We start from the raw sequence: 18594 nt of genomic DNA, 5'->3' as shown, positions 1-18594 counted from the left end.
CTAATGACTAACTAATGACTAACTAATGACTAACTAATGACTAACTAATGACTAACAAACTACTAACTAATGACTAACAAACAACTAACTAATGACTAACAAATTACTAACAAATGACTAACTAATGACTAACAAATGACTAACTAATGCCTAACTAATGACTAACAAACGACTAACTAATGACTAACAAACAACTAACTAATGACTAACTAATGACAAACAAATGACTAACTAATGACTAACAAATTACTAACTAATGCCTAACTAATGACTAACAAATGACTAACTAATGCCTAACTAATGACTAACAAATGACTAACTAATGCCTAACAAACAACTAACTAATGACTAACTAATGCCTAACAAACAACTAACTAATGACTAACAAACGACTAACATATGACTAAAAAACAACTGACTAATGACTAAAAAACGACTAACTAATGACTAACTAATGACTAACTAACAACTAACTAATGACTAACTAACGACTAACAAACAACTAACTAATGACTAATAAACAACTAACTAATGACTAACTAACGACTAACAAACAACTAACTAATGACTAATAAACAACTAACTAATGACTAACTAATGCCTAACAAACAACTAACTAATGACTAACAAACGACTAACATATGACTAAAAAACAACTGACTAATGACTAAAAAACGACTAACTAATGACTAACTAATGACTAACAAACAACTAACTAATGACTAACTAACGACTAACAAACAACTAACTAATGACTAATAAACAACTAACTAATGACTAACTAATGACTAACAAACAACTAACTAATGACTAATAAACAACTAACAAACAACTAACTAATGACTAATAAACAACTAACTAATGACTAACTAATGACTAACAAACAACTAACTAATGACTAATAAACAACTAACTAATGACTAACTAATGACTAACAAACAACTAACTAATGACTAACTAACGACTAACAAACAACTAACTAATGACTAATAAACAACTAACTAATGACTAACTAATGACTAACAAACAACTAACTAACGACTAACTAATGACTAACTAATGACTAACTAATGACTAACTAATGACTAACAAACGACTAACAAACAACTAACTAATGACTAACAAACGACTAACAAACAACTAACTAATGACTAACTAACGACTAACTAATGACTAACTAATGACTAACTAACGACTAACAAACAACTAACTAATGACTAACTAATGACTAACAAACGACTAACATATGACTAAAAAACAACTGACTAATGACTAAAAAACGACTAACTAATGACTAACTAATGACTAACAAACGACTAACATATGACTAAAAAACAACTGACTAATGACTAAAAAACGACTAACTAATGACTAACTAATGACTAACTAACAACTAACTAATGACTAACTAACGACTAACAAACAACTAACTAATGACTAATAAACAACTAACTAATGACTAACTAACGACTAACAAACAACTAACTAATGACTAATAAACAACTAACTAATGACTAACTAATGACTAACAAACAACTAACTAATGACTAACTAACGACTAACTAATGACTAACTAATGCCTAACAAACAACTAACTAATGACTAACAAACGACTAACATATGACTAAAAAACAACTGACTAATGACTAAAAAACGACTAACTAATGACTAACTAATGACTAACAAACAACTAACTAATGACTAACTAACGACTAACAAACAACTAACCAATGACTAATAAACAACTAACTAATGGCTAACTAATGACTAACAAACAACTAACTAATGACTAACTAACGACTAACTAATGACTAACTAATGACTAACAAACGACTAACAAACAACTAACTAATGACTAACAAACGACTAACAAACAACTAACTAATGACTAACTAACGACTAACTAATGACTAACTAATGACTAACTAACGACTAACAAACAACTAACTAATGACTAACTAATGACTAACTAATGACTAACAAATTACTAATGAATGACTAACAAACAACTAACGAATGACTAACTAATAAGTAACTAACAACTAACACATCCCTTCCTCCCTGCTTGCCAGCTCTCTGGTGATTTTTCTCATAATGCCAAGTCTTCTGGAAGCGGTCCGGCACCTGCATGTGTCTTATCTCAACATCACTTGTCACACTCCAACAAATCTCTGGCTTTGTTGTGCTTCAAGTGGACGGTCAACAAGGAGCCAAGAGAGGAAGAGAGAGAGCCGAGAGAAAGATTTGATACTGACTACCCACAACCTACCAGGCCTCCCTGCTCCCCTCCCCACGTCCCCCTGTGTCTGGTGCTGACTACCCACAACCTACCAGCTCACCTCCCCACGTCCCCCTGCGTCTGGTGTTGACTACCCACAACCTACCAGGCCTCCCAGCTCACCTCCCCACGTCCCCCTGTGTCTGGTGTTGACTACCCACAACCTACCAGGCCTCCCCACGTCTCCCTGTGTCTGGTGTTGACTACCCACAACCTACCAGACCTCCTGGCTCACCTCTCCACGTCCCCCTGTGTCTGGTGTTGACTACCCACAACCTACCAGGCCTCCCCACGTCCCCCTGTGTCTGGTGTTGACTACCCACAACCTACCAGGCCTCCTGGCTCACCTCCCCACGTCCCCCTGTGTCTGGTGTTGACTACCCACAACCTACCAGGCCTCCTGGCTCACCTCCCCACGTCCCCCTGTGTCTGGTGTTGACTACCCACAACCTACCAGGCCTACCAGCTCACCTCCCCACGTCCCCCTGTGTCTGGTGTTGACTACCCACAACCTACCAGGCCTCCCCACGTCCCCCTGTGTCTGGTGTTGACTACCCACAACCTACCAGCTCACCTCCCCACGTCCCTCTGTGTCTGGTGCTGACTACCCACAACCTACCAGGCCTCCCAGCTCACCTCCCCACGTCCCCCTGTGTCTGGTGTTGACTACCCACAACCTACCAGGCCTCCCAGCTCACCTCCCCACGTCCCTCTGTGTCTGGTGTTGACTACCCACAACCTACCAGGCCTACCAGCTCACCTCCCCACGTCCCCCTGTGTCTGGTGTTGACTACCCACAACCTACCAGGCCTCCCCACGTCCCCCTGTGTCTGGTGCTGACTACCCACAACCTACCAGGCCTCCCCACGTCCCCCTGTGTCTGGTGTTGACTACCCACAACCTACCAGCTCACCTCCCCACGTCCCCCTGTGTCTGGTGTTGACTACCCACAACCTACCAGGCCTCCCGGCTCACCTCTCCACGTCCCCCTGTGTCTGGTGTTGACTCCCCACAACATACCAGGCCTCCCCACGTCCCCCTGTGTCTGGTGTTGACTACCCACAACCTACCAGGCCTCCCGGCTCACCTCCCCACGTCCCCCTGTGTCTGGTGTTGACTACCCACAACCTACCAGGCCTCCTGGCTCACCTCTCCACGTCCCCCTGTGTCTGGTGTTGACTACCCACAACCTACCAGGCCTCCTGGCTCACCTCCCCACGTCCCCCTGTGTCTGGTGTTGACTACCCACAACCTACCAGGCCTCCCCACGTCCCCCTGTGTCTGGTGTTGACTACCCACAACCTACCAGGCCTCCCCACGTCCCCCTGTGTCTGGTGTTGACTCCCGGCTCACCTCCCCACGTCCCCCTGTGTCTTGTTTACTGAACAAAGGCGTTGGGTTCGTACTTCTCTCTGCGTTCAGCTCCTGCCTCGCAGTGTGAAGCTCTAATCAGCACTCCTCTCTCCAAGGCAACAAGGCACTGTGTTAGTGTACACCTCAAATGGCACCATGTAGTGCACTACTTTTGACCAGGGCCTATGGGGTAGTAGTGCCCTTCATATGAAATAGGGTGTCATTTGGGACACAGCCTTTAGTCACCTTCCTCCTCATCCCTCCAGTATTGACACTCCAACAGGTCTCATCTTGCCTGCTGTGCTGTACGTACTGACGACTTCCTTTGTTCTTCCTGCTAAAAATGTCTTGTAATTGTGCTGGTGGTCTCCAGATGGCAGGTTGATACTGCTGCTGATGGGATTATGCCTTTTACCTCTCCTACAGCCATCTGCTCCTCTTTACTGGCTAAAGCCTTGCAGCCTGGATCCGCTTGTCTTTATTGCATCAACCTAACAGCGTTACAGCCACTTGGCATGCAAATCAGATCCACGCTGCAGGCCTGGAGGAGAGAGCCCGGGTCGCTGAGTACGACACACACACACACGGTAGAGAGTAGACACAGACGAGGATCGCTGAGACGCTCTTTTACACACCCCCTTACTGACGACTACGGGCTCATTTATGAACTGAGGAACACGTGGAGGTGAGAGAGTCAGGGTGGGCGGGGGGGTGGGGGGGGGGTGGAGGAAATTACTTTACCATCAACTGGAATACATTATATTCAGCTGGTGTTTAAAATGTAGATAATAGGTTGTATTAGTGAGACAGAAGATTAACACAGTATATAGGTATTCCTGTACAGACGTTGTAGCCAATCTAAAGCTTAGTTGGACTATACCTTTTGACTGTATATCCTGCTGCTGATCACTGTATGTCTGTCTGTCTGTCTGTCTGTCTGTCTGTCTGTCTGTCTGTCTGTCTGTCTGTCTGTCTGTCTGTCTGTCTGTCTGTCTGTCTGTCTGTCTGTCTGTCTGTCTGTCTGTCTGTCTGTCTGTCTGTCCGTCCGTCCGTCCGTCCGTCCGTCCGTCCGTCCGTCCGTCTGTCTGTCTGTCTGTCTGTCTGTCTGTACCTCTACCTCTCTCTACCTCTCTGTCTCTCTCTCTCTCTGTCTGTCTGTCTCTCACTCTACATCTACCTCTCTCTCTCTTAAAATGTGTAAACAATAAAATATCAGTAATCTGAGATTTGACTCTGTGATATGAGACCGCGTTTCAAATGTTGGAATTGTTTCTTCACTAAATGTACCATTCTACCCAGCCATGTCTGCCCTCTAACACAATCCATACACACTTTATAGATCTGTGTGCTCTTCACTTAATAAAGGGAAGGTGGAGGAGATACACTCCAGATTAGGAGACGGATCATCTGAGTACCACCAGTACAAATCTAGATTCATCAGTCCAGATTAGGAGACGGATCATCTGAGTACCACCAGCACAAATCTAGATTCATCAGTCAGATTAGGAGACGGATCATCTGAGTACCACCAGCACAAATCTAGATTCATCAGGACAGGAGCTCCGCTGCACATCGGGCCGTTTGATGAGATGAGATGGCTCAGTGGTTGTCGGGTGGGTCGAGCTGGTTGTCGGGTTGGGTGAGTAGGCTGTGCAGATGCCAGTTCCCCTGTCCCGCAGGACCCCCTCAGACAGGGGGGGGGACCGATGGTAGAGGGGGGAGGAGGGAGAAGGGAGGAGTGAGGAGGGAGGAGGAGAGGAGGGGAGGAGGGAGGAGGGAGGAGGGAGGGGAGGAGGGGAGGAGGGAGGAGGTGAGGAGGAGAGGAGGGGAGGAGGGAGGAGGGAGGAGGAGAGGAGGGGAGAAGGGAGGAGGGAGGAGGGAGGAGGGAGGAGGGAGAAGGGAGGAGGGAGGCGAGGAGGGGAGGAGGGAGGAGGTGAGGAGGAGAGGAGGGAGGAGGTGAGGAGGGGAGGAGAGGAGGGGAGGAGAGGAGGAGAGGAGGGGAGGAGGGAGGAGGTGAGGAGGAGAGGAGGGAGGAGGTGAGGAGGGGAGGGGAGAAGGGGAGGAGGGAGGAGGGAGGAGGGGAGGAGGAGAGGAAGGGGATGAGGGGAGGAGAGGAGGGGAGGAGGGCTCAACCTCTTTAATTGCTCCCCTAATTAAAGCCGGTTGCTAAGCAAAACACGCCTTCTATCCCGTGGTTACGGAGAGAGAGAGGGAGACAAACAATACGTCACGGGCCGTAACGACTTCACAGCTCAGGGCTAACCGTCAATTATTAGATTGTCTTTCTCTGCCCGATTTGTCATTAGTAAAGAACCCCCCCCCCCAAAAAAAACAGTCCTTTCCTTCCCCTGCAGAGTTTTGGGGGTTGATATAGAGCATTTCATTGATATAACGCCTTTGCTTTGCCTTTCCTGTTGAATTATTAAACACTAGTGTTATGATAGCGTTATGATAATTACTGCCTAATTAAGACAACAACAAAAACACTCGTGCTATTAAAGGTTTGGGTAACACAATATTATACATACAAGCCACTTGTACTTGCCAGTGATAACTAGCTAATGTACGTTTGACAAGGTCCCGTTTTCCAGAGTGGTTGAACTGAACTGAGTCCAGCAGGAAGTCCAGCAGGAAGTCCAGCAGGAAGTCCAGCAGGAAGTCCAGCAGGAAGGTTAGAAGGTTGTCCTTCCTGCTTTTATATTTCCCAGACTTTGCTGCTACGAATAAATGTTTCTCTCTTTTTCCCTTTTTCTGCAGAGCAGCCAATCAGTCAATATTTTGATGTGGAGTCAGCTGTGCTGGTTGTCTCATTGATGAGTACGACAGTACAGTAGTGATTTTATAATGATCTACCTAGTAACAACCTGATCTCACACTACAGAACCCAGTAACAACCTGACCTCACACTACAGAACCCAGTAACAACCTGATCTCACACTACAGAACCCAGTAACAACCTGATCTCACACTACAGAACCCAGTAACAACCTGATCTCACACTACAGAACCCAGTAACAACCTGATCTCACACTACAGAACCCAGTAACAACCTGATCTCACACTACAGAACCCAGTAACAACCTGATCTCACACTAGAGAACCCAGTAACAACCTGATCTCACACTAGAGAACCCAGTAACAACCTGATCTCACACTACAGAACCCAGTAACAACCTGATCTCACACTACAGAACCCAGTAACAACCTGACCTCACACTACAGAACCCAGTAACAACATGATCTCACACTACAGAACCCAGTAACTACCTGATCTCACACTACAGAACCCAGTAACAACCTGATCTCACACTACAGAACCCAGTAACAACCTGATCTCACACTACAGAACCCAGTAACAACCTGATCTCACACTACAGAACCCAGTAACAACCTGACCTCACACTACAGAACCCAGTAACAACCTGATCTCACACTACAGAACCCAGTAACAACCTGATCTCACACTACAGAACCCAGTAACAACCTGATCTCACACTACAGAACCCAGTAACAACCTGACCTCACACTACAGAACCCAGTAACAACCTGATCTCACACTACAGAACCCAGTAACAACCTGATCTCACACTACAGAACCCAGTAACAACCTGATCTCACACTACAGAACCCAGTAACAACCTGATCTCACACTACAGAACCCAGTAACAACCTGATCTCACACTACAGAACCCAGTAACAACCTGATATCACACTACAGAACCCAGTAACAACCTGATCTCACACTACAGAACCCAGTAACAACCTGATCTCACACTACAGAACCCAGTAACAACCTGATCTCACACTACAGAACCCAGTAACAACCTGATCTCACACTACAGAACCCAGTAACATCCTGATCTCACACTACAGAACCAGTAACAACCTGATCTCACCACAAATCAATTGCAGATTTGAGGTTTATTTTTGAAAGCCATTGAGCAAGAGCCCTATTGAAAACATTTGTGAATAGAGTTTACTACATATTTCAAACAGTGCAATAATAATAATAATAATAATAATAATAATAAATATTACATACATGTGTTTATGAAATGTACCAGTGAAATACAATGAGAGATGGATAATTAGAGAACGACGTTGTGATACTGTAAAGGGACAGATGTGATCTGAAGGAAGTAAACCAGAAGTCTCTTTATCTCAGCAGCTATCAGAGGAGCTAAAGATGACAAGCTACATGAGGAAACAAATATGGAACTAAAGAACGCGACCCTCCGCGACCACATGACAATGAAAATACGTCTTTTTCAACATCTTTTCAAGGTCTTGTGCTCATAGGGAAACTAGAGAGTATTTCAAAATAAAAGTAATGTAGAATGTGCTCATAGGGAAACTAAAGAGTATTTCAAAATAAAAGTCACGTAGAATGTGCTCGTAGGGAAACTAGAGAGTATTTCAAAATAAAAGTAATGTAGAATGTGCTCGTAGGGAAACTAGAGAGTATTTCAAAATAAAAGTCATGTAGAATGTGCTCGTAGGGAAACTAGAGAGTATTTCAAATTAAAAGTCATGTAGAATGTGCTCGTAGGGAAACTAGAGAGTATTTCAAAATAAAAGTCATGTAGAATGTGCTCGTAGGGAAACTAGAGAGTATTTCAAAATAAAAGTCATGTAGAATGTGCTCATAGGGAAACTAGAGAGTATTTCAAAATAAAAGTAATGTAGAATGTGCTCATAGGGAAACTAGAGAGTATTTCAAAATAAAAGTCATGTAGAATGTGCTCGCAGGGAAAATAGAGAGTATTTCAAATTAAAAGTCATGTAGAATGTGCTCGTAGGGAAACTAGAGAGTGTTTCAAAATAAAAGTCATGTAGAATGTGCTCGTAGGGAAACTAGAGACTATTTCAAAATAAAAGTCATGTAGAATGTGCTCATAGGGAAACTAGAGAGTATTTCAAAATAAAAGTAATGTAGAATGTGCTCATAGGGAAACTAGAGAGTATTTCAAAATAAAAGTCATGTAGAATGTGCTCGTAGGGAAACTAGAGAGTATTTTTTTTTAAAGTCATGTAGAATGTGCTCGTAGGGAAACTAGAGAGTATTTCAAAATAAAAGTCATGTAAAATGTGCCTACCATAATAGAGATAAGGAGGGTCCGTACCTTCAGAAGGGTCTAGACGTCGAGCCCTTCTGCCGTGCTTGGAGTTGTTATGGACAAACATGTTGTCTGAGACCGCCAGGACGTGACCGTCCACGTTGACCGTTGTTGATACAACAACCTGCAACAGGAGTGAAAGGGGGAGCCAGTCATTAAAACAGTCTGTCTATGTATCTGTGTCAGGAGACAGGTCATGTCGGCCGTGCTGCCGCACTGTCAACATGAAGTGCTTTGTGACACTTTAAACAAGTGACAACTGAGCTGCCACCAACTTCAAGGAGATGAAACCCCTTGACTTTACTGGAGGTTTTTTGAAAAACATGGGTTTCCATTCAAACGCCTTCCAAACAACAGACCTCAGCCTACTGTAGCTGCACTACTTGTCATGGGTTCATGACATCACGATGGGATGTTCAGTCTTTCTCAAGTCTACAGTAATATACAGGGGTGTGTTCATGAGACAGCAAATGTAAGGAAATGTACTGAAACAGTCAGGGACTACCTGACCTGGCCCCAGTAAGACATGTTCAGTTCAGTTTTAAAACATATTATATATATAAATATATATATAAAAATATATATAAATATAAATATAAATAAATATATATATATATATATATATATATATAGTTCATGAGTGCCACATTCAAATATAACACACTGGTACTTCTTCTCTTGTCTGTTTAACATGTTAATATTAGACTCTCCCCATTGGTTGTCTACAGTAAGATACACGAGTTGGACAGGGGATCACCCAGGGCCCTTAGATAGATGTCTCAGCCACTGTACTGTACTGTATTCTAGTTGGACAGGGGATCACCCAGGGGCCCTTAGATAGATGCCTCAGCCACTGTACTCTACTGTACTGTACTGTATTCCAGCTGGACAGGGGATCACCCAGGGCCCTTAGATAGATGCCTCAGCCACTGTACTGTACTGTATTCTAGTTGGACAGGGGATCACCCAGGGCCCTTAGATAGATGCCTCAGCCACTGTACTGTACTGTATTCCAGCTGGACAGGGGATCACCCAGGGCCCTTAGATAGATGTCTCAGCCACTGTACTGTACTGTATTCCAGCTGGACAGGGGATCACCCAGGGCCCTTAGATAGATGCCTCAGCCACTGTACTGTACTGTATTCTAGCTGGGTTTAGTATGACTTTCCCCACCGTTCAGTGATCCACATAACTCTGCAGAGGGCTGAGAACGAACCAATCCGCACCTTCTGAACAATAAAGGAAAACACACTTAATGTGAAATACGGGGTCCTGAACTCCAGCCTCCATCGTTTCTGTTCCTAAGAAACGGTTCAGGAAAAAGGCAGTTGTTTCTCTCTCTCTCTCTCTCTTCTTTAGTTTTCGTGGTGGGTACAACGTCCCTGTAGGTTTAATGGTATTAACACAATACGTTACGGCACACCAATCAGAGGAAGGCGTCTGTCTTCACACCTTGAAGTAGCTGAACAAAATCAGAGTCGTTCTATAACGACTTCCCCACCAGCGCGTTGACTCGCTTTGCTCACGTCGTTAATGACCTGGCTATAGCTGAGTATTTACAGGAGACGTGTTTATATGCTTCCCTGAAGCAGAACTACGAGTAAACAACCAGTTACATTTAAGAGGCCTCTTCAAACAAACACACTTTAAAGCTTTCTTACATTGTTCCTTGTTTCTCTAACTTCCTCTGTGTGGGTCATCTACTTTCACAGTGGAATAAATAAAGACTATTATATAAACGAACTAGCGTTAAAAACAGTATAGATATCTTTAAAAAAGACTCTAAACTAACACACATTAAAAATGTTATAGATATCTTTAAAAAAAATAATCTAAACTAAAGCACATTAAAAACGTAGATATATTCTTCTTGTTTTTGTGCCTTCATCATTAGTGTGGAGGTCTCAGGAAATAAAATAAACCGTGATGGAGTCTGTAGTGAGACAGGACTTTACAGTGAGAGGCCTCTTTTAACACATAATAAACAGTGATGGAGTCTGTAGTGAGACAGGACTTTACAGTGAGAGGCCTCTTTTAACACATAATAAACAGTGATGGAGTCTGTAGTGAGACAGGACTTTACAGTGAGAGGCCTCTTTTAACGCATAATAAACAGTGATGGAGTCTGTAGTGAGACAGGACTTTACAGTGAGAGGCCTCTTTTAACGCATAATAAACAGTGATGGAGTCTGTAGTGAGACAGGACTTTACAGTGAGAGGCCTCTTTTAACACATAATAAACAGTGATGGAGTCTGTAGTGAGACAGGACTTTACAGTGAGAGGCCTCTATTAACACATAATAAACAGTGATGGAGTCTGTAGTGAGACAGGACTTTACAGTGAGAGGCCTCTATTAACACATAATAAACAGTGATGGAGTCTGTAGTGAGACAGGACTTTACAGTGAGAGGCCTCTTTTAACACATAATAAACAGTGATGGAGTCTGTAGTGAGACAGGACTTTACAGTGAGAGGCCTCTATTAACACATAATAAACAGTGATGGAGTCTGTAGTGAGACAGGACTTTACAGTGAGAGGCCTCTTTTAACACATAATAAACAGTGATGGAGTCTGTAGTGAGACAGGACTTTACAGTGAGAGGCCTCTATTAACACATAATAAACAGTGATGGAGTCTGTAGTGAGACAGGACTTTACAGTGAGAGGCCTCTTATAACGCATAATAAACCGTGATGGAGTCTGTAGTGAGACAGGACTTTACAGTGAGAGGCCTCTATTAACACATAATAAACAGTGATGGAGTCTGTAGTGAGACAGGACTTTACAGTGAGAGGCCTCTTATAACGCATAATAAACCGTGATGGAGTCTGTAGTGAGACAGGACTTTACAGTGAGAGGCCTCTTTTAACACATAATAAACAGTGATGGAGTCTGTAGTGAGACAGGACTTTACAGTGAGAGGCCTCTTTTAACACATAATAAACAGTGATGGAGTCTGTAGTGAGACAGGACTTTACAGTGAGAGGCCTCTTTTAACACATAATAAACAGTGATGGAGTCTGTAGTGAGACAGGACTTTACAGTGAGAGGCCTCTTTTAACACATAATAAACAGTGATGGAGTCTGTAGTGAGACAGGACTTTACAGTGAGAGGCCTCTTTTAACACATAATAAACAGTGATGGAGTCTGTAGTGAGACAGGACTTTACAGTGAGAGGCCTCTTTTAACACATAATAAACAGTGATGGAGTCTGTAGTGAGACAGGACTTTACAGTGAGAGGCCTCTTTTAACACATAATAAACAGTGATGGAGTCTGTAGTGAGACAGGACTTTACAGTGAGAGGCCTCTTTTAACACATAATAAACAGTGATGGAGTCTGTAGTGAGACAGGACTTTACAGTGAGAGGCCTCTATTAACACATAATAAACATTGCAGTTAAATTGTTTCTCTCTTCTTATGTAAGTGTGGATGTGTCCTCTCAAAAATAGAGCAACAAAAAAAAGAACATGCGAATTCCGCTTCAAGCACGTCATCACCCTTTGCTATGACACGTCATCACCCTTTGCTATGACACGTCATCACCCTTTGCTATGACACGTCATCACCCTTTGCTATGACACGTCATCACCCTTTGCTATGACACGTCATCACCCTTTGCTATGACACGTCATCACCCTTTGCTATGACACGTCATCACCCTTTGCTATGACACGTCATCACCCTTTGCTATGACACGTCATCACCCTTTGCTATGACACGTCATCACACTTTGCTATGACACGTCATCACCCTTTGCTATGACACGTCATCACCCTTTGCTATGACACGTCATCACCCTTTGCTATGACACGTCATCACCCTTTGCTATGACACGTCATCACCCTTTGCTATGACACGTCATCACCCTTTGCTATGACACGTCATCACCCTTTGCTATGACACGTCATCACCCTTTGCTATGACACGTCATCACCCTTCGCTATGACACGTCATCACCCTTCGCTATGACAAGTCATCACCCTTTGCTATGACACGTCATCACCCTTTGCTATGACACGTCATCACCCTTTGCTATGACACGTCATCATCCTTTGCTATGACACGTCATCATCCTTTGCTATGACACGTCATCACCCTTTGCTATGACAGGGAGAGCTGTTTTGTCAAAACAACACATTTCATTTTCAAGTGTTAACGAGCCGATAATTATTTTATTTTTTTGTCATTTTGGAGTGGGTGTAAGTATTACCTGCCCCTCATCTCTCTCCCTCCCCCTCCTCTCTCCCTGTTGAATGAATGAAAGCATTGTCCTTTTAATTTGGTTCCTTTTCCCTCCTCAAAGCGGCTGCCGGGAGACGAGTTCTGCTTGTCTTTAGCTACAGTTCCTCTGTCGCTTAAGGAGAACCTCATGGAAGGGACTCTGTCCATTTGTCTATCTGCCATTAACAGTCTCTCACTGCCCCGCCTCACTGCCCCGCCTCACTGTCCCGCCTCACTGTCCCGCCTCACTGCCCCACCTCACTGCCCCGCCTCACTGCCCCACCTCACTGCCCAGCCTCACTGCCCCGCCTCACTGTCCCGCCTCACTGCCCCGCCTCACTGCCTAACTGCCCCGCCTCACTGCCCCGCCTCACTGCCCCACCTCACTGCCCAGCCTCACTGCCCCACCTCACTGCCCAGCCTCACTGCCCCACCTCACTGCCCAGCCTCACTGCCCCGCCTCACTGCCCCACCTCACTGTCCCGCCTCACTGCCCCGCCTCACTGTCCCGCCTCACTGCCCCGCCTCACTGTCCCGCCTCACTGCCTAACTGCCCCGCCTCACTGCCCCGCCTCACCGCCCCGCCTCACTGCCCCGCCTCACTGCCCCGCCTCACCGCCCCGCCTCACTGTCCCGCCTCACTGCCCCGCCTCACTGCCCCGCCTCACTGTCCCGCCTCACTGCCTAACTGCCCCGCCTCACTGCCCCGCCTCACCGCCCCGCCTCACTGCCCCGCCTCACTGCCCCGCCTCACTGCCCCGCCTCACTGCCCCGCCACACTGCCCCGCCTCACTGTCCCGCCTCACTGTCCCGCCTCACTGCCCCGCCTCACTGACCCGCCTCACTGCCCCGCCTCACTGCCCCGCCTCACTGTCCCGCCTCACTGCCCCGCCTCACTGTCCCGCCTCACTGCCCCGCCTCACTGCCCCGCCTCACTGTCCCGCCTCACTGCCCCGCCTCACTGCCCCGCCTCACTGTCCCGCCTCACTGCCCCGCCTCACTGCCCCGCCTCACTGCCCCGCCTCACTGTCCCGCCTCACTGCCCCGCCTCACTGTCCCGCCTCACTGCCTCACTGCCCCGCCTCACTGTCCCGCCTCACTGCCCCGCCTCACTGTCCCGCCTCACTGCCTCACTGCCCCGCCTCACTGTCCCGCCTCACTGCCCCGCCTCACTGTCCCGCCTCACTGCCTCACCACCCCGCCTCACTGTCCCGCCTCACTGCCCCGCCTCACTGTCCCGCCTCACTGCCTCACTGTCCCGCCTCACTGCCCCGCCTCACTGCCCCGCCTCACTGCTCCGCCTCACTGCCCCGCCTCACTGTCCCGCCTCACTGCCCCGCCTCACTGCCCCGCCTCACTGTCCCGCCTCACTGCCCCGCCTCACTGTCCCGCCTCACTGCCCCGCCTCACTGTCCCGCCTCACTGCCTCACTGCCCCGCCTCACTGTCCCGCCTCACTGCCCCGCCTCACTGTCCCGCCTCACTGCCTCACTGCCCCGCCTCACTGTCCCGCCTCACTGCCCCGCCTCACTGTCCCGCCTCACTGCCTCACCACCCCGCCTCACTGTCCCGCCTCACTGCCCCGCCTCACTGTCCCGCCTCACTGCCTCACTGTCCCGCCTCACTGCCCCGCCTCACTGCCCCGCCTCACTGCTCCGCCTCACTGCCCCGCCTCACTGTCCCGCCTCACTGCCCCGCCTCACTGCCCCGCCTCACTGTCCCGCCTCACTGCCCCGCCTCACTGTCCCGCCTCACTGCCCCGCCTCACTGTCCCGCCTCACTGCCTCACTGCCCCGCCTCACTGTCCCGCCTCACTGCCCCGCCTCACTGTCCCGCCTCACTGCCTCACTGTCCCACCTCACTGCCCCGCCTCACTGCCCCGCCTCACTGCTCCGCCTCACTGCCCCGCCTCACTGCCCCGCCTCACTGCCCCGCCTCACCCTAACAACCACCATTCATATTGATCTGTTGATATTCATATTGATCTGTTGATATTGATCTGTTGATATTCATATTGATCTGTTGATATTCATATTGATCTGTTGATATTGATCTGTTGATATTCATATTGATCTGTTGATATTCATATTGATCTGTTGATATTCACATTGATCTGTTGATATTCACATTGATCTGTTGATATTGATCTGTTGATATTCATATTGATCTGTTGATATTCACATTGATCTGTTGATATTCATATTGATCTGTTGATATTCATATTGATCTGTTGATATTCATATTGATCTGTTGATATTGATCTGTTGATATTCATATTGATGTTTATATTGATCTGTTGATATTCATATTGATGTTCATATTGATATTCATATTGATCTGTTGATATTCATATTGATCTGTTGATATTCATATTGATCTGTTGATATTCATATTGATCTGTTGATATTCATATTGATCTGTTGATATTCACATTGATCTGTTGATATTCATATTGATTTGTTGATATTGATATTGATATTCATATTGATGTTTATATTGATCTGTTGATATTCATATTGATCTGTTGATATTGATCTGTTGATATTCATATTGATCTGTTGATATTGATCTGTTGATATTCATATTGATCTGTTGATATTCGTATTGATCAGATGTTTCCTCTCATTAGTCAGGCAGCCTCCGTCATAACGTAGTCTACCCTAAAAACTAGTGCACTACGTGGGGATTAGGGTGCCGTTTGGGTGACGGCTTCAGAGAGACAGTTAGAGATGTCTAGAGGGATTGATGAGGAGAACATCTGACTGAGACGATGACCTAAAACCTCCTGAAAGAATCAACCAGACGTCCTTCCCCCCTTTTTTCTATTTAGTAAACAATCCTAATTATACAGTTGCATTTAATATGTGATAATGAGGGTTTTAGCATGTCAATGGAGGGTTGGAAGGGATTGGAGAGGCCCCTGAATGAATGGGTGAAGTGTTTTCACTCAGAGCTCGTTCTCTCTCTCTCTCTCTCTCTCTCTCTCTCTCTCTCTCTCTCTCTCTCTCTCTCTCTCTCTCTCTCTCTCTCTCTCTCTCTCTCTCTCTCTCTCTCTCTCTCTCTCTCTCTCTCTCTGTCTCTCTTCTGTCTCTCTCTCTCTCTCTCTCTCTCTCTCTCTCTCTCTCTTTCTCTCTCTCTCTCTCTCTCTCTCTCTCTCTCTCTCTCTCTCTCTTCTGTCTCTTCTGTCTCTCTTCTGTCTCCTCTCTCTCTCTCTCTCTCTCTCTCTCTCTCTATCTCTCTCTCTCTCTCTCTCTCTCTCTCTCTCTCTCTCTCTCTCTCTCTCTCTCTCTCTCTCTCTCTCTCTCTCTCTCTCTCTCTCTCTTCTGTCTCCTCTCTCTCTCTCTCTCTCTCTCTCTCTCTCTCTCTCTCTCTCTCTCTCTCTCTCTCTCTCTCTCTCTCTCTCTTCTGTCTCCTCTCTCTCCTCTATCTCTCTCTCTCTCTCTCTCTCTCTCTCTCTCTCTCTCTCTCTCTCTCTCTCTCTCTCTCTCTCTCTCTCTCTCTCTCTCTCTCTCTCTCTCTCTCTCTCCTCTCTCTCTCGCTCCCTCTCTCCCTCTCTGGTTCATTCTGATGGTGATTGACCTCGGGTATGTCAATGGAATTCGCCTCTCTCTTTTTTCTCTCTCTGTGTTTTTTTTAAAGGAGTGAAAGGGCTCCATTCTTGTGTCCAGGTTCAGAGGCTGGCCGTGGATCGAGATGATGGATAGAGCTCTCACTGGCTTCCAGCTGAGCCGTGGTAGGGAGCATCCCAAATGGCACCCTCTTCCCAACGTAGTGCATAGGACCCCGGTGAAAAGTAGTGCACTACGTAGGGAATAGGGCGCGACATTTGGGACGGAGCTGTGGGTAGTAAGTGGGGAAAGGAGGCTTGCAGGAAAGCTCGACCTTGCCTAAGGAACACCATGGTCGGGAGAGTCTGTCAAATATATTCTGGAAATGGCATTTAAAGCAGCGGTGAAGAAACGGCGAGCAGAACCACGAGAGGTTTCTTCACCATCAACCATTCAAAGAGGAAGACAGGGTGTTTTGGTGGGTTCAAAGTGGAAGACAGGGTGTTTTGGTGGGTTCAAAGTGGAAGACAGGGTGTTTTGGTGGGTTCAAAGAGGAAGACGGGGTGTTTTGGTGGGTTCAAAGAGGAATAGAGGGTGTTTTGGTGAGTTCAAAGTGGAAGACAGGGTGTTTTGGTGGGTTCAAAGTGGAAGACAGGGTGTTTTGGTGGGTTCAAAGAGGAATAGAGGGTGTTTTGGTGAGTTCAAAGTGGAAGACAGGGTGTTTTGGTGGGTTCAAAGAGGAAGACATGGTGTTTTGGTGGGTTCAAAGAGGAAGACAGGGTGTTTTGGTGGGTTCAAAGTGGAAGACAGGTTGTTTTGGTGGGTTCAAAGTGGAAGACAGGGTGTTTTGGTGGGTTCAAAGAGGAAGACAGGGTGTGTTGGTGGGTTCAAAGTGGAAGACAGGGTGTTTTGGTGGGTTCAAAGTGGAAGACAGGGTGTTTTGGTGGGTTCAAAGAGGAAGACAGGGTGTTTTGGTGGGTTCAAAGTGGAAGACAGGGTGTTTTTGTGGGTTCAAAGAGGAAGACAGGGTGTTTTGGTGGGTTCAAAGAGGAAGACAGGGTGTTTTGGTGGGTTCAAAGAGGAAGACAGGGTGTTTTGGTGGGTTCAAAGAGGAAGACAGGGTGTTTTGGTGGGTTCAAATAGGAAGACAGGGTGTTTTGGTGGGTTCAAAGTGGAAGACAGGGTGTTTTGGTGGGTTCAAAGAGGAAGACAGGGTGTTTTGGTGGGTTTTGGGGGGGGGGGGGGGGGGATTCGTTTCTGTGTTTTGAATTATGGGTGAATATTGAGTTGCGTGGGATTTATTTAAAAAAATTGTCGATTAGATTTTTTTTTTTAATGACAATGACGATTATAGCTGCAGACGTCAAGGCATTATTTTCCTGAGTAGTTTTAACAAACCTTTCTGCATTTAAATGCAAAACATGAGTAAACGTTTGTCCATATTCGTTCAAACAGACTTATACAATAGGAGCATGGAAAAGCATGTTGAAAAAGGTCCTTTAAGGGGACAAGAATAGAATTAAAGTTGTAGTGGTGGACTGGCCTGCTCTCATAGCTGCTGAGGGAAAGTCTCCTCCCTCTGTGGTTTGAATGGCAGTCTCACAGCTTCTCTTCCCCTCTCTCTCTCTCTCTCTCTCTCTCTCTCTCTCTCTCTCTCTCTCTCTCTCTCTCTCTCTCTCTCTCTCTCTCTCTCTCTCTCTCTCTCTCTCTCTCTCTCTCTCTCTCTCTCTCTCTCTCTCCCTGGCTCTGTCTCTCCCTCTCCCTCTCTCTGTCTCTCTGGCTCTGTCTCTCCCTCTCTCTGACACACACCCACACACAGACACACACGGAAACACACACACACAATAATTTCCTCAAGGTGCTGAGGTAGCTGAAACCTAGTGGAAATGGTGCTGAGGGCCCTGACATGCTGATAAGTCCACTTAAACCTTGAGGGAGGCGGGGAAATTAGTTAGGTTGAGACACCGGAGCAAAACGGTCAGACGAAGGAGAGAAGTCCTCCTTCCCTCTCTCCCCATGACTGGTGTCTCTATTGTAGAGTTTCTATTGTCATCGAGATAGAGAGAGGATACT

The 18594-nt window shown here is 46.3% G+C and overlaps 1 protein-coding gene across 15 annotated transcripts in view; it reads right to left on the bottom strand.

The window, feature by feature from the left end:
- The window catches only part of ebf3a (EBF transcription factor 3a), a 234193-nt gene that overhangs the window by 77922 nt on the left and 137677 nt on the right, over nt 1-18594 (bottom strand). For all 15 annotated transcript variants that reach the window (XM_071394647.1, XM_071394653.1, XM_071394654.1 and 12 more), the window contains exon 8: nt 8755-8872. In XM_071394647.1, the coding sequence (XP_071250748.1) occupies nt 8755-8872 (118 nt within the window). The remainder of the gene's footprint in view (nt 1-8754; nt 8873-18594) is intronic.

Source organism: Salvelinus alpinus, chromosome 3, assembly GCF_045679555.1.
Source record: "Salvelinus alpinus chromosome 3, SLU_Salpinus.1, whole genome shotgun sequence".
Taxonomy (NCBI): Eukaryota; Metazoa; Chordata; class Actinopteri; order Salmoniformes; family Salmonidae; genus Salvelinus; species Salvelinus alpinus.
The sequence above is the reverse complement of the archived record's forward strand: the minus strand, read 5'-3'. Positions and strand labels throughout refer to the sequence as shown.